This window comes from Osmerus eperlanus, chromosome 18 (assembly GCF_963692335.1).
Source record: "Osmerus eperlanus chromosome 18, fOsmEpe2.1, whole genome shotgun sequence".
Taxonomy (NCBI): domain Eukaryota; kingdom Metazoa; phylum Chordata; class Actinopteri; order Osmeriformes; family Osmeridae; genus Osmerus; species Osmerus eperlanus.
In genome coordinates, this window is record NC_085035.1 from 10371816 (window position 1) to 10388352 (window position 16537).

Consider the following 16537-nt stretch of genomic DNA (forward strand, 5'->3'; position numbering starts at 1 on the left):
GCCAAAGTTTTATTGAGAAATACAATTTCATGTTACAAGTTGTAAATTACTCATGATCTAATTTCATTTTACAAGCACGTCTGTGTCACAATAGCCCCGCCCTGTTCATATTAGGCGCTAAGTGATCATTCATTCATAATTTTTTTTCGCTTACTACATTCATCAAAATGGACATCTGGTTTAAAAACGGGCACTTTAAAGAAATAAAGGGACAGTAGGAGTGAGCCATGGGCATCTTTACTCACAATGCACCACGCAAGCGATTTGCCTGGCTTTATTGAAAATGAATGGAGAGCATGTTGTCGCTCGGGTTGCTGCAGTGTGAATGCACTGTCAGAGCGCAAAACCCACATGTGAAAGCCACTCACTGAATTTTACATAGGGAGGCACTGGTAGCAAAGACGCTCCCGAAGGAAGTCTGATGTACTGGACAGAGCAGTATATATAGGCCTAGTTAATTTCTTCAAGGCATGCCCACTGAAGAGCCGTCTATTTTAGATTTTATGCGAGCAAATGGGAGCGGAACAGCTTGTTATGACATACAGCCGTTCGATGGCTATCAAGCAGCAAGGTTTTTGCTTAAAAAAAACTTTCCTCAATCAGGAGAATTTGGGATATGTAGAGTGAAGTCCTTTTCATTTTTTTACTTTTGTAAGGGTGCCATGACTGAAAAAAGGTTGGGAAACACTGGGCTAGACTACTTTTCGTTTTCTAGTTATTTTTTCGTAAGCTTCCCTTCTAATGCCGACTAACAGCTAGTCTCTAGATAGCTAGTGTCATTTGCCAAGTAAGGTATGTTGATGTGATATTTGAAACGTATTTAGCTAGCAGTGGGCCCCTAGTGCAACACAAGAGAATGTTCATTGAAATGACATGCTGCTACTAGCATACCATATGTCTTCCGCGTGTATTACATAATGTTAATTTTAGGTGCAGCGTTTATTCGAGGGCAGCGTTTATTTGAGGGCGTCGTTTAAATCAAAGAAATATGGTAATTCAACATCTCTGGTCATGCACATACAGTATTTCTGCATTTTGCTTTGTGATGTCATGCACATTCCATATTAGTAACTTTACAATTACACCCATCTGTGCTCACCCAGCTGTTCTGACAATGGCTAACAAATTGATTCAACAAAAATGTTGTAATCACCTTTATTTGATAAAAAAAAAAAAAAATCATACCTGGGTACTGTACAATATCAGCACAACTTTAGTCATCTTGAAGTCACAATGTTTTTGAGACCTACGCGTGCTGAAAAGGAAACTGTATGGTGTAGGTTTTTGCAAAGGCTGAGGTGAAGCTCAAGCACAAAACATTGATTTAATATTTCAAATAAAAACCAAAAGCACTCAAGGTTTTCATGAAGTATTTACAGAAATTGAAGACACACCTTGGTTTTAAAGCAATGCATCATGGGGTATGCCAGGCTAAAGCTTGACACAAGATATTCTAGTTACTAGTCTACTAAATAATCCCTAGTTATAATTACTCTATAATTACACTAGTTTTTAATTTCTATGTATGCATGTTATAATGTTTAATTATTTAGTGTTGAATAACAGATTTGGTTATCAAATGTAGCGTAGTTGACCCCACACTGAAGACAAGAGCATATAAAGGCAAATTGGGACAGAAAAACACAGCACATACAAAAGTTATAAATTCTAAATAAACTAACCAAATGTTTCCAACACTGATTCAAATATATAATTAAATGACAACATAAGGCCCACAAAATAAATAAATAAATAAATAAATAATATAAATACAAAATTCTTCTTAATTTCCTTTGGGCCATTGTAAAACTTAAGGGGCAAAAAATGCCTTAATCGTATAACCCTGGCGATGAGAAGACTGTGACAGAGTCTGATTCAAATAAGTACTTAAAAAAAAAAAAATTACCGTTGTAATATATTGGTGGTAATGCCACAAAAAGTTATATGTTTGGAAAGAAAACATGTTTTGTCCATATTTATTGTGGTTATCAATCAACAGTGACAGTCTGAGTTCTTCATGTATTCTATGACTTGATGTATCCTTGGGATATAATGTATGAAAACAAAACAGGTAAATGTTTAGGATATTACACATATATAACTTTTACACAAACATGACTAAACAAAATGCGTACAAACACAAAAAGAACACTTTGGATATTGTAACGTGAAATCTGGAAAGACAAATATGCTTAACTTAACAGACTACTATAAACACAACAAAATGACTTTTACTATCTGTATTGTATCCTAAAATGGTTCTATACTGTATCTTCAATCCCCACAATGCATTACTTAGGAACCCATAGATGTGTTGACAAAGTTGACAAATTGACAAAGTGAGCCATATATTCATATTGTTCATTCATCATTACCCTTCTAATTAGACTTAAATATAGGTTATCTAGTGGCAACTAATGGCATTTAATACGGTGCTTCTAGTGTGAAAAAAGGATCAAACACCAATTGATGGTATTTTACACAAAGACGGACTTGAAACAATAGTATGATCCAAATCCATCAGAAAAGTCTGTACTTAACCTCTTTATTATCCTATTCAAGAACTGTAGCAAACGATGTGTAGCAAATTAAAATATGTGTAGCAACAACAGCATTTCTTTTTACTTTGAGAGGTAAACACTAAGTTATACGCTGATGAATTCCACATAACTGAAAATGAGAAATATATTACGCATTGACATAGATTCCAGAATATATCGTTGTATGGATCTGTCAGAAAAGTTGAAGATGTAACCCTTTATCCTGTATAAGAATGATACTGTGTTCAACATTCCATGTGTAGAGAGAAGCTACCCCTAAGTTAACTCTAGGCTTACATAAACACACTGGACCCTTATCTTAGTTGACCTGGGGGAGGGTGAGCATTTGTTACAGACTAAGACTAGAGGATGTTTGGGGGTTTCTGTGTTTAAAGGAGATGGGAGCTTTTACGACACCAGACCCAGAGATTCAGCTGCTATTGTGTTTCAACCAGGGTTGATGACGCAAACACGAACGCATACATGCGCGCAAGATCTATGCAAGGGAGACAATGAAAGGAGAGCCATGTCAGTTGCATGCCTGTGTATGAACCAATGACTGTGGAGAGTGGTTTCGTTTAAATGGTTAGCTAGCACACAAGCTAACAGACAACTGTATCACCATGATTTTGTCTCCTTGCAAGCAATAAACTTTCTTGACTTCTTCACCGACTGCAATACTTGATAAAGATTAATATTTCTGACAGGATCTTACCTTGAGTACTGTCTTTTCTACTGTGTGTCATTTCAATAAATGCATAGTGCTGGTGGAGTCTAGTAGAAATGTCAAGTGGAAGATGAAAGTCATGAATATATGGCCCAGTGATGCAGTTCCCTTAAGCACACCATACAGAAATTAAAGGCACCGTTGATAATTTTATCCAATGAAATACTGTGACCCATTTCTACATACTATGTGTATGGCACTCTTCCATGATGTGAACAAATTTGTAATTTTAATTTTTTAATTTATTTTTTATAAAACCTTATTCACTACATCGCTAAAATACGTTTTTATTCTTTTTTTTTTAAATGATTTCCCCCTACTTAATTGATAGAAAATAAAGGTATAGTAGTGACTCTGTATTCATTTTGATCTATTTAAGTATTTCTAAGCCATATTTAATTTTCACTTCACACAGCAATTGGATCTTGGTTTACGATGACACAGGACAATCTGGCTTGCAGGTCATCCTGCGGGGAAAGTTGTAGGGCTGGGTTAGTCCTGCTGCTGTCTGTGGGCCTGAGGGCAGTATCCAGAGTCACAGCCACAGGGATCTGTATGCTCAGGAAGGGTGTGTCTTCTCCCACACGCTCATCCTCTGTCTCGCTTTCTGAACTACCACAACTGCTGCTGTTGGACTCCATTTTGTGGTCCACGTGGCCATTTGCCATTGTTCTTTTTGCTCTCTGGCCGTTGTTGTTGTTGGTTTTTTCCAGTTTCTTGGAAATACTCTGCGCAGGAAAAGAGGCCACGTTAATGGTGGCGGTCTCATACTGTGTGGACTCGTATTTATCATGCTCAACAATCCTGGGTGGGGGGCTGTGGGTCTCATGGCCGTGGTTATAGTGAGCAGAGATCCTCTTGTATTGATTGTGGTCTTCGTGTGTCAAATTTTCTTTAGGTCGTGGAGGGGTGGCAAAAAGCAGGGGGCGTTCTTCCTCGCCTGAGGGGCTGACTGCCACAGAGGGAACAGAGGTAGCCAGGCTGGACAAGGGTGCTGACACCTCGGAGGGAGGAGACCCTGGGGTAACAGGGGATGCAATATCCACCGGAGGAGAACAGTTTGGGCTCGTCATGGCTGAGATGTATCTGCAAAATATGAAACCAGAAAGGTTTAACAGTGTTTCCCACAGAATTAGATTATATTTGTAGTGGTAGGCAGGGGCTGAGCCAGACGTTACAACATAAGGGGTTTATCTCAAACATAGGCCCTAGTATCGTTTTGATGTGAGTGTAGATATGGTCTTCAACAAGTAATGCTTGCGCGCAGCACAATTTATTTTGCATTAATTTGAGCGGCACTTTTTTTTTTAGCTTTATGTAATATAAACATTACATTGGACTCATATTGTGAGTTGCCAAATGTGTTTAACCATGAATATTATAATATTTAACTTCAATGTATCAGTTTTGGACACATTTGTGAAGAGAATTATGATACTAAGGCCCAATCCCAATGTCCCCCCTAAACCCTAACCCCCTATTCACACCAGACGCGTCTGCATGTCGGTTACATGCCTGAGCTGATTGCGGCTGATTGCGGCTGATCGCGGCCACTCTAGTCAATGGTGCAGTTCACACCAGACACGCCAGGTTTCAGAAGCATCCTAGACACGAACCTCCACGCAGCTTCACGAGAGATAGGTAGCTTTTTATATTTTTGACGGAAGTCGCGTCCAAGCCGTAAGGTAAAATACAAAATGTAAGAATGGAAAAATCGGGGGCCTGTTCTTAACGGGAAAGTAACCGATATGCCTTAAATTCGCTTTATGGAACATGCCCCCGGTCACTTCAAAGTCAAAATAAAGTGTGCATTAAAACACTGTGCAGACTCCCGATCGTAATTCATTTCACTACATCAGTGAAAGGAGGCCAGAAGTTGAAATATTTTACATTATCGACAACAAGAGATTCATCCTAGAAGCACTTTTCTTCATTATCGGACAATAGTAATGTTGTTGTCAAATCTGATGAAATATTATATTGGAATTTTTTGTGGGGAGTCAGGTGGGAGTCAGGTGGCTAAGGTTAGGGAATCGGGTTAGTAATCTGACGGTTACCAGTTCGATTCCCGGCCGTGCCGATGACGTTGTGTCCTTGGGCAAGGCACTTCACCCTACTTGCCTCGGGGGTATGTCCCTGTACTTACTGTAAGTCGCTCTGGATAAGAGTGTCTGCTCAATGACTAAATGTAATGTAAATGTAAATTTATCAAAGGAAAACCTACACACAGTTCTGGCTATATTAACCATCAGTGAGCTTTGTGTTTAAGCTTACATGTTAACTTGGGCATTTTCTGCTTTTGGACCAGCTAAAACTGAAACAGTGAAAGTGGAGTTGGGCATTTTCTAAATTTGTTAACAATTTTTACGGCAGGGTTGATTGCTCCTTCCATGCATGCTGGTTTGTTTACCGTTCTTCTTCTTTCTTGTCTTATGAGGCGGATTTGCCGGGATTTCTTTCTCGCTTCCGGGATTCTCCTGGTAATCCTTGTGTTTCATGTCACAACGCTGTGAATTGTGGGCAATTCTCTAAAGTCTGCAAAAATGCAGACTCACGAAAAGGGTGCATAAAGGTCTCAAAATGTCTGCGAAAGAGCCCTTGCACACTTGACGATTTGACTGTGGGACAGCCCTAAGCCCTCACAGAGTTAGCGAGAACGCGCCTCAAAGTCTGTGAGGGTGGACATTGGGATTGGGCCTAACCGTTCGTAAACTCTGGATTGATTCTCCGGCTGTCTTCTCTGAGGGAAAAAGCCGGTGATTCAGAGCGTGCACGGAGACGGGGCTATTCACAGACGGGTCCGTTGTACATTTACATTTAGTCATTTAGCAGACGCTCTTATCCAGAGCGACTTACAGTAAGTACAGGGACATTCCCCCCGAGGCAAGTAGGGTGAAGTGCCTTGCCCAAGGACACAACATCAGTTAGCACGGCCGGAAATCGAACCTGCGACCTTCTGATTACTAGCCTGATTCTCTAACCGCTCAGCCACCTGACACCCTGTTGTAGTGAGAGAGAGAACGCAAGCGGGGCAAGAAGGGGAGAATAATCAATGGCCTGCGCGCACCTCTACAATGAAATATTTTGTTGCCATGTTAAACAGTAAAAAAAAATATATAATAAAAAAAAAAAAACTATCTGTGGTGGCCAATTTTTTATTGTGGCGGGCCGCCACTAATAAATCAATGTATGGGAAACACTGGTTTGTATATATATTATTTTTTTCTTTTAAGGTTTCAAGTAATTAATGAAAACAATTGTTCTGTCTAATGTTAGTAACAATTTTTATGTCAAATGTTAGTCTAGATGCTATGTATGAAAGCACTAGTGTATTCATGATTTTCCAATTTAATAATTTTTACTGACGTTTTCCACCATTCATTGCCATTACGGTATTTTGTATTTGTTCAGTGCTTTTGGACCAGCTAAAACTGAAACAGTGAAAGTGGAGTTGGGCATTTTCTAAATTTAGGCCAGCTATGTCATTTGAACAATGTGCTAGGTCTGGGCGATATGGCAAAACATTTAATCCCTTTGTTGTTTACTATTGATTGATGTTCATAATTATCACAATATATATTTGTATAAGTGCTCCATTTACAGTTTTAGAAGTATTTTCCAAAACTCTAAAACCGGTTTTAGAGTTGAATTAGCATGCTTACTACCAGCTGTACAGCTTACTTACAGCACTACTGTTATCTGACATATTATCAGCATGTGCACGTATACTAATAATGTGCGTCAAAATGTGTCTCGTTCCCGATTGCATTCAGGTTTATGTGGCACAATCATAGACCTATATAAGGTAGGCCAAGCAAATTAGCTCTTTCAAGATGGTGCCTTCTTAATTTCTATGGGAAGTTCTCAGTGGCACAGTGAGGCAAGCAAGAGCGAGAAACAGACCCGGCCATCTTTGAACTTCCGGCTCATTCGTTTTTTACGTAATAACGTTCATTACGAAATGTTTAAATCTGCTTTAAAATAACGGGAATAAACTCTATAAACAACTTTCATATATGTGTGCAAAACTGGCTACTGCAGGCCAGACAACTGTAGATTATCAAGACCTTTCTCTCTGTGCCAGGTAAATCAGTGATCGGCTAATGTTCCCTTTTGTGCTCGTGCCGTTTGTACCCGCAAGCGAAGTTCCAGGCAACTCTTCTTGACGTAAGCAAATAAACGGGGTGCTAGTTTACTATTTCGGATTGGTTTCAAACTCAGCATTAATCTGCAAAAATTATTCTATGACAAAGCTAGTAGTTCGAACCAGGTTCGGGAACAGATGAGTTTTTTGGGGGGAGTCGATAGTTTTGGATATGTTGACTTGAGTTAGTAGAATAAAATCGCCAGAACGAGCCGGGTACTAAATCGGAAATGCAATCCAACCAAGATCCACCGGGGCCTTTACCTCAAGCCGAGGAACAAGTGGTGGGTGCTCGGGCGAAAGAGGTACCACCAGTGTGCTAGCTAGTTAGCCCCTGCTGCTGCAACAGCCATGTTCACGCGCCACCTAGTCCTGTGGACATGTTCTTCTGATATCTCTAGTTTTGACTTTCAAAGCATCCGCAGTGTCAACCTCAGTTTGACTGTTAAACGTTTGACTGTTCATGTTGTTTTTATAGGTATAGGAAAACGTTTAAAAAAAGAACTGTAGAAAATCCATAGCACAAATATATCATCATTATCTTGGAAGACTTTTGTGATATTTCTTTAAAAAACGTTTTTATTATTTACTTCTGACAGAGATAGTGTTTGAAGAAAACAGACAATGTGGGAAGAGAAAGGGGATGACATGCAGCAAAGGTCCTGGGCCAGATTCTTACCCAGACCACCGCAGTAAGGCCTCAGCCTACATGGTGCACACATTAGTCCAGTGAACTCCCATTTTTTGGTAATATTTATCAAGGTCATTTTATTGGCATGCCCTTCGATGTGAACAACCTTTAAATTTTCGGATCAGTCCAAATGAAAGCATACCCATTCTTTTACACTCAGAAGTGTCATTTAAATGTAAATGCAAAGTAAAAATTATTGAGTAAACTTTCTTTTTAAATGGACACCAAGAGAGGCAAAGGCTTTGATGCGTTTTGAAACTAATCTACGCGTCTGACAGCTAATTAATCATCTTAACACCCCTTGTACTGTACCTGCTTGAGGAAAAGACCGTTGTAAATAAGGGCATGACACCATTAATATTCTACTACCTCTCGCTGCATGGTGAGTCTCTGCAGGAGCCCGGAGAGTGTCTCAAGTTCTTTAGGTAGGCACTCAGGTCTCTGGCGCCGCCCGTGGCATTCAGACGACCCCGGCGGCTGGGTGTAGCGTGCAGACTGCTCTCGACCGATGACATCACTAAGATGGAGCGACTGTCGGAGAGAATACTCCCGCTTCGGCCATTACTCCAGCTGCAGACACAGTCCAAAGGGGAATGGGTTATCTTAAATGGTTACTGGGCCCAGACAGTGATAAAAGTTGTGCACAAAGAAAATGTGTGCTCTCTCTTGGTAAACATGTAGCGCATCACTTTTTTCACATTTTGTTACGTTACAGACTTCCAAAATGGATACATCCTTTATGAAAACCTACTCCTTCATCTTCCAACAGGACAACGACCCTAAGCACACAGCCAAGATAACAAAGGAGTCACAACTCTGTGAAAGTCCTTGAGTGGCCTAGCCAGAGCCCTGACTTGAACCCGATTGAACATCTATGGAGATCTGAAAATGGCCGTGCGCCGACTCTCCCCATCCAACCTGATGGAGCTTGAGAGGTCCTGCAAAGAAGAATGGGTGAAACTGCCCAAAAATAGGTGTGCCAAGCTTGTAGCGTTATACTCGAAATGACTTGAGGCTGTAATTGCTGCCAAAGGTGCTGTAACAAAGTATTGAGCAAATGCTGTGAATACTTAAGTACTAGGAGTGGAACGGTACACTGAAGTCACGGTTCGGTTCATACCGCGGTTCAGACATCACGGTTCGGTACAATGGAGGGAAAAGCAAAACAACCTCTACGAGTCAATACGGCGCATTGAAGATGACATGTAAATTCCATTTGCTTCAGTGATTTTTTTGGCCCTATTTGTATGTGTATCTAAAGGCTGGTTAAGCACTGTAGGGAGGAGAAGTTGGACAGTTTTTTGGGGTCTCGTTCCAGTGATTGGCACACCTGGGTGATGGCGTCGGATATTTTTGTCATTTAGCACACACTCTTATCCAGATGCGTTAGCATGTTCGATGTATTTCCACTCACATACCCCACAACTGCTGAACAACGCCGACACACAGTGCTCGTCTTATCCACCACTCTCTCGCCTGTACTACTGTAACTGACTGGGTAACCAAAGTTTTCCCAAACCTGCGATCTTAAAGAGGCCGGCGGGTCCTCTCTCTCTTATGGGTTGCCACCATACTTGTCCTTAGTGCTGCTCTCCCGGTCCTGTCCTACATCTATAAAGTTGAATAATGGATTTTGGTGTTTTAAAAACCCATCGACACTGTATGACTATGTTTAGCCTGTGTTCTGCTCCTCTCTCCCACCAACCGTCTCTGGAGGAGGGGATCCCTCTCTGAATTGCTCCTCCCAAGGTTTCTTCCATTTTTTTCCTCCTGTTGAGAGTTTTTTGGGAGTTTTTCCTTGTCTTCCTTGAGGGTTTAGGTTGGTTGAGGGGCAGTTCTATGGGCATATGTGAAGCCCTCTGTGACATGCTTGCGTGTAAAAAGGGCTATACAAATAAATTTGATTTGCTGCTAGCTATCTCTGACTCACGGCGGCGCCAATCAGAGCTTCAGAGCTAAGGCGGGGCTACAGATTAGGTGTCCCTAAAGAACACGAGTAGTTCAGTAGTTCTGCATTACATTAATTAATTTGCACGCATCTTTTATTTATTTTTATACCATGTACTCTCCTAGTAATTTCATGCACCGAACTGTGACGCCCGTACTGTTTTGGTTCAATACGAATACATGTACCGTTCCACCCCTATTATGTATATGTTATTTTTTCATTCTTAATTTTTGTAAATCTATAATAAAAATGAATCAAACTTTTTCACTTTGTCATTATGGGGTATTGTGTGTAGAATTTAATAAATTTTGGAATAAGGCTGTAACATAACAAAATGAGGAAAAAGTTGATGCATTGTCCATGTAGATCCCAGCATTGATTCATTTGATTATAAATGGAGGTAAAAATGCAATCATGTGTTCTGACAGATCTGACACAAAAGGAAATAAAAGATCATCCTATCCTGTAAATGGTCCTTTATCTTAGGGACATGAACAGAACCACTTCTGAGCCAAGGCTCATCCTTTTCTTAAAGTAGTTGACTATCAAAAAGGACAAAATAATAAAAATATAAAACCTTATGTAAAGTATTTGTTTACCTTTGACTGGTGGTGTGAGTGACCATTGTTGATTGATGAGCTGATGACGTATATTGGCTTGTGGAGAAGGATGTTTCGGTTTCCTTTTCGATTACATTATGCGCAGGCATTGCTTTTTTTGACGTGTACTGCTAAAGAGAAGGAGAGACACCAGGGATGTTCCAGGGAATACTTCTGTTTTTTGCAATACAAATTAGGTTAGCATCACAGCGGAAATGGTAGGGTATGACCTAACCAACTAAAAATTAGACTTACATTTACAAGCTGAACATTTTCAAGAGGAGTGTTAGGAATTTGATGTCCATTGGCCATGCTGTTTCTATCATTTCGTAAGCTTTGCCTCAAACGATCATGGAGCTTTTTCCTCTGCTTTCTGTGCATGAAAAGAACACTGCATGGTGAGACAGACTGCATTCAACCAGCCCACAATCTACTGGAACACCATGTTCCGTAAGAAAATGTTAGCATGTGCTGACAATTTTTTTTTTTTTTGTAATCAGCTGAGAAATGTTTCTTTCTTGTTTTTAATTTAAAAAAATTATTTGTATGTATTAGCATAAAACATAAATTACTTTGTTTTGCAGTAGGCAACCACACACATGATTCCAACCACTAGGAGTGCAATGCAGATTCCTGTTATTGTTAATACACGTTTCTGATACAGCTCCTCAGCTTCTGGAAAAGAGGACAATGCATTCTTAAAACTCCACAACATGCAGATGTACCCACATGGACCACTAATTCCAAAAATCCAACAGAGCCAAACAAGGGTTTAGACACAGGTTAAACATTTACAGTTACAAACAACACCGGATGTAACATCATTTTAGTCAGGGATTGGTTGTTACAGACATAGGAAATCGAATACATTGATCGGAGGAGACAGTTCTGCTGAGTCCAGGTTGACTGGGAGGAAGCGTTAGTTCAAGGTCAGGATCAGTAATCATGATGAGGCAAATTACAGAAAATGCATCCTCTTGCAATGCATTTTAACCAGACCATATCACCCATAAAACAGGTGTTGTTCTATAAAACTGGCAGTTATTAGACAGTTAAAATAACTACTACGTAAGGTTAATAGTCTTATATTGGTATATTGTTTGTTAACTGGGCCCCAACACCTGAGTCACAATTGTGAGAGGGACATATTAGGTGGTGCTGCTTATTAATCCTATTGTAAAAATGATAATGGTGGAAGTTGGAAAGAATCCTTCATACATTTCTTTAGTTATGAATAGGAAATGATTGCCATTTACTAGTTATGTGTCACGTATCCTGTGAACAAACAATGGTACCAACAGTAATTCTTCTAAATTAAAACATGTTAATTGTTCATGGTTAATCATCATCTTTTAAAAGATACACAACAAAAACACTGCCATCACTGACCAGACAAGGGGCAAACCATGAGATGATGCAAGAACCAAAGAGCCACATTGAAACACAAACAAAATCATGATGAAATCAGAGGAGTGGAGAGGTTGACAGTGTCCGACATAACATGCGAAACGCAGGAAGATGCAAAGGTAAAAGGCAAAGCAAGAACTGAAGGGATCTGAACATACAGCATAACCACACTATCACCATCTTTGCATCATGTGAGATACAGAATACTGTTCTCTGATGGGAATATTGGGTCTTAAGTGGTGCAAGTGTTTATTTCAGGACCTAGTCTTCGACCAGCGCCTGTAGCTTGTGTGTAAAGGTCAATGTGCCAATACGCTTACACAAATCTTACTCTAAAAATTTAAAATATATGTCAGGTGAGGACCAATACTTTGTACATAGGGCAGCAATTACATAATCGGGAATGACATTCAAATAAAGTATAAATGATAAATGTGTAATAAATGTGTTATGCTATGGCTGTATGATCCCTTCATTTGCATTAGGAAATTGGCCAGAGTAGATGGGGAGGCTTAAGCTTCTAATCCTACATCTTCAAAATAGGAAGGAGGAAGGAGCAATTCATACCCATAAATTCAATCCCAAGATGTTCTGCCAGTGCAGAAAGGTGATAAAAAGAAAGAAAGAGTATTTTCAGATGATGTGTTATTCAGAACTACAGTATTTCTCACCAGAATAGCTACTCAGTGTCTAAGGAAGAGAATGGAATGAGAAACAATTGAATGGTGCCTATGCAATATCAACTACTTTCTGAACAAGAATGTCCCTAGATGAAACAAGGTAGTTATGGTCAAACTGTATTTTGTAAAACTAATTTTTCCAAAAAGGTCTACGGTCATATAACTTCTGTGTGATTTAAACCACAATTATAAAAGTTATCAAATACATACATCTATTACAATGCATTACAATGTATCCACCCCCAAAGCACTACTGCAAGGAGATTGCTCGCTGCAGTGGCATGCGCATGCTAACACCACTGTCCTTGCATTATCAAAAGTCAGGCCATTCCTAGGCTACTACATGGCCGGTCAGGCAGGATTAGGGCACTAGTTACTTTAAAGTAAACACTACAGGACATCTACACCTCCTATATAAGCATGCTGTGAGGTGTCATGCATTTTCAATTTTCAACATTCACTAATGCCAATCTAAGATCAAAGTCAATATTTCTGTCATACCAAATTCTCATATGTCATTAATCGGCCATGCCTGTTAAATATGTTTAGAGGAATAAACAAAAAAAGGAAAACATACTTTTAAATAGATAACACGTATTGTTTTAGCTAACATAAACAACTCGTGTCCCATTGATCTAATTTTCAAACTGAGAAAAAAAGAGGAATGAATTAGGCCATGAATATGTCTGTGAGGTTGTAATCATACATTTGTTACTATTACGCCTAACACCATGTAAACCTCATTTTCTTTGTGAGATTTTGCTGTGCAGTTTGCTTTTGCAGACTCATCTCAGGGGCAAGAGCATAGGCTACATGCTCACGATTAACTTCATAACTCTGGCTCTAGGTCAAACTCTGCCTGATCTGATAAAGTATAAAACTAAGCCCTGTTGGAAGTTTCTGTCATATGACCACAGTTTTTGTGAGCTTAGTGAGGATCAAGGTTCAACTGGAAAGTCAATCAAAGGATAATCAAATGACTCTTCTCATGCAGACAAATATTATGGACAAATCAAATTCTGAAAAAAGCCAGTGGCTTTAACCAACAAAAAGCCTTGTGGCCTTAACCAACAATACTCATTGCTAGAGGCTTCTTATGTCAGTGAGATGTAAATAATGGTCCACTGAGCTCCTCTGAACTGCTGATACAGTGGTCTTCACATCTGTCCTCTATGACCCTCAGTTGCGTCCCCAGCCCAAACGTCGAAAAAAAATCCCCCAGTTTTGGCAACCATCGAGCAGGACATTCCAGTATTATTATCACCCATCCCACCTTGTGTTATGGAGTGTATTTATAAAGTATCAACGACAGTACTGCGGCTGTCCTTTCCGTCTATATCCCTACAACCCTTGCTACCTTGCTGCTGAATAGCCTTCTGATGCGTTTCTGGCACTATGCCATTCCTGCAATTCTAGTGGTTCATGGACAGGGTGATTGTTCCCAAGGAGATAAGAGACTTAGGGTGGAGTACTAGCCAGCAACGATGAGAGGAGCAGATAGTGACTGCACTCTTTTGATTAGTTTCTCAAATGCTGCCAATGTGGAGAGAACAAAAAATACAACTCTGAGTTAGTCTGTTGTAAGTGTATGAGTATTTTCTCTGCCCGGTTTTGTTTCAGAGATGAGTGTAGTTGTTTGCCTCTGTTGTGACAAGTAACCTATGGTAATTGAGGTAAATGAACTGGAAGGTTAGTGCATGTCATGGTGATAAAGTGCCTGAGCGGCTGCGATTCACCTCTCCTTGTATTTTCCCTCACATCAAAGAGGTCATTTTAACAGGGTCTGTTCTGGTTTTACAGCACCTCTAAAATCCACTATGACCTGACCTCACAGGAGTGTTTTTGACTTTCAGGGCAATTTACCCAATTACTGCTCCATAAATCTATCAGCAACTAATCCATATTTGACAAACTGTACTGCTTTGACATACAACTAAAAGAAACAAGGCAACATTTTGAACATGCGAGAAATAGGTATGGGATACATCACAATTAAGAAAACGCAAAAAACCTATTCTGTCTCAAATCTGACAGGAGATCAAAGCAACAGGAAGTAGCGCTGATTGAGCATGCTCCAATCCAAGCACAGACAGGAAGAGGAAATAGACGTACTGTAAAAGCTGGCCATTACGTAGTTTTGGCAGCGATCACCAGTAAATTCATTTGGGCACCTAAGAAGGAAACAAAAAAGTCACAGAGAGAAGAGAAGAAAAGTGAGTTTACACCACAGTTCTCATAGACCCACGACGCCCATCACTGGTGTTATCAGGGAGGCCCACCCAGAAACCAGTATGTCCCATAAACATTACTCACAGCATGTTTGTGAGCACATAAAGGTAACATCTAAGAAAGAAGTCCCAATCAATGCCCACACAGGCCTTTGTTTTTCAACCAATGCTTTGCTCTTGTGTTCTGATTCCAGGAAGGGAGATTAGAGTTGCTGTGAACAGCATGCAGCAACAATTGCCCAATTATCAACGGCTTTTGATAAATTTAGAAAAGGCATCATTCACAAGCAGATGAGAGATCCTGGTACGTGTATGTGTACCGATTAGGACAAAGGAGGTCTTTATACCACACACTCCCACACCTGTCCACAACAAATTGTTGGGACAGATGAATTGGCTCTGGTAGAGACAGCGATTGGAACTTTGGAACGGGGATGAAACACCAGCGATAACACGTGGGGTTGGATTCAGTTTTTTGCACATACGTTTTGGGTTTATGACTCTCACAGGGACATTTTCTTCACATCGTTTCCCAGTGTAGCCAGTCTTGCACCTGAGAGGGGTGGGGGCAGAGAAGGAGTGAGATGCACAACACGGACAGAAACACAGGACACACACAAATTCACAAATGTATGTGAAGTGATGATGACTACACGGATCTAGCATATTTTTCCACTTACCTTTAAGTCGTCTACTAAATTTGTACAAAATACTTAAAGATCCTGTAAAGTGGACCTGAAAACTAGTTACAAGTTCGCCACACCACAGAATAATGTGTTATTAACTACCCATCCAAATTCGAATGAAAAAATAACACTAACAAGTATGTTGAAATTAGGCTTTGAAATCATGAAAAAATCTGCAGTCTCCTCTGCTTGAGACTGGGGGGGCGTGTCGCCTGAAGGAACTGAAGCTCCGCCCCTCGCTGCCTACCTACGACTCAGATAATGGACGTTACGTCAAGCCGAACAAAACTATAGAATTTGAATTTATTTGTTCAATGAGTGAAACATACAGATGCATATAAATGAAATGTTCCCATGAGCTGTAACAGTAAAAATGGACACCAGAGACAGCGAGCTCTCCAACTATGCTACTTCTAAAACATTAGATACCATTCACCAAAATACCATCATTCTACACCGAGTAGCCTAATATCAATTTAGCGGTTTGCACTAACTCATAGCAGAGATACCTCTGGAAAAGATATCTAGTATAATTATAACAAGCACACAGAACAGAGTGATGAACTGCTGGCGGCGGTGGATTGTCCAGGTGCGACCGGAGGAGGAACGGCTGGGAGGGCGATGCTCGGTACGGCTCCGCGCTGCAAGAGAAGCCGTGTGTCCGCAAACCCCGTCTGTCTCTGGTCCATGTTAAAACTATCCGCCGTGAAATGGTCACTGCATTTAGTCAATTAGCAGACTCTCTTATCCACTGCGGAGGCGGCTGTTGGAGTTTATCTGAAGCTTTCCATCAGAATCGTTTTTTATTCGCCATGAAAGTTTGCACAGACAAGGAATTTACTTTGGCAGGAGAGCCTACCTAGGCAGCCATTTTCAGCGTGGCTCTT

General features: G+C 40.3%; 1 protein-coding gene across 12 annotated transcripts in view; it reads right to left on the reverse strand.

The window, feature by feature from the left end:
- Positions 1 to 1902: 1902 nt before the first annotated feature.
- Positions 1903 to 16537, reverse strand: part of nrg1 (neuregulin 1) — a 217288-nt gene continuing 202653 nt past the window's right edge. For 4 of the 12 annotated variants that reach the window (XM_062484673.1, XM_062484682.1, XM_062484680.1 and 1 more), the window contains 7 exons: positions 14849 to 14907; positions 12624 to 12647; positions 11222 to 11324; positions 10905 to 11022; positions 10650 to 10780; positions 8472 to 8672; positions 1903 to 4353 (listed from right to left, as the gene is read on the reverse strand). In XM_062484673.1, coding sequence (XP_062340657.1) covers positions 3675 to 4353; positions 8472 to 8672; positions 10650 to 10780; positions 10905 to 11022; positions 11222 to 11324; positions 12624 to 12647; positions 14849 to 14907 — 1315 coding nt within the window. In that variant the 3' untranslated portion in view covers positions 1903 to 3674. Of the gene's footprint in view, positions 4354 to 8471; positions 8673 to 10649; positions 10781 to 10904; positions 11023 to 11221; positions 11325 to 12623; positions 12648 to 14848; positions 14908 to 15449; positions 15518 to 16537 lie in introns of all 12 variants that reach the window. The other 8 variants (XM_062484676.1, XM_062484681.1, XM_062484684.1 and 5 more) reach the window with 7 other exon arrangements.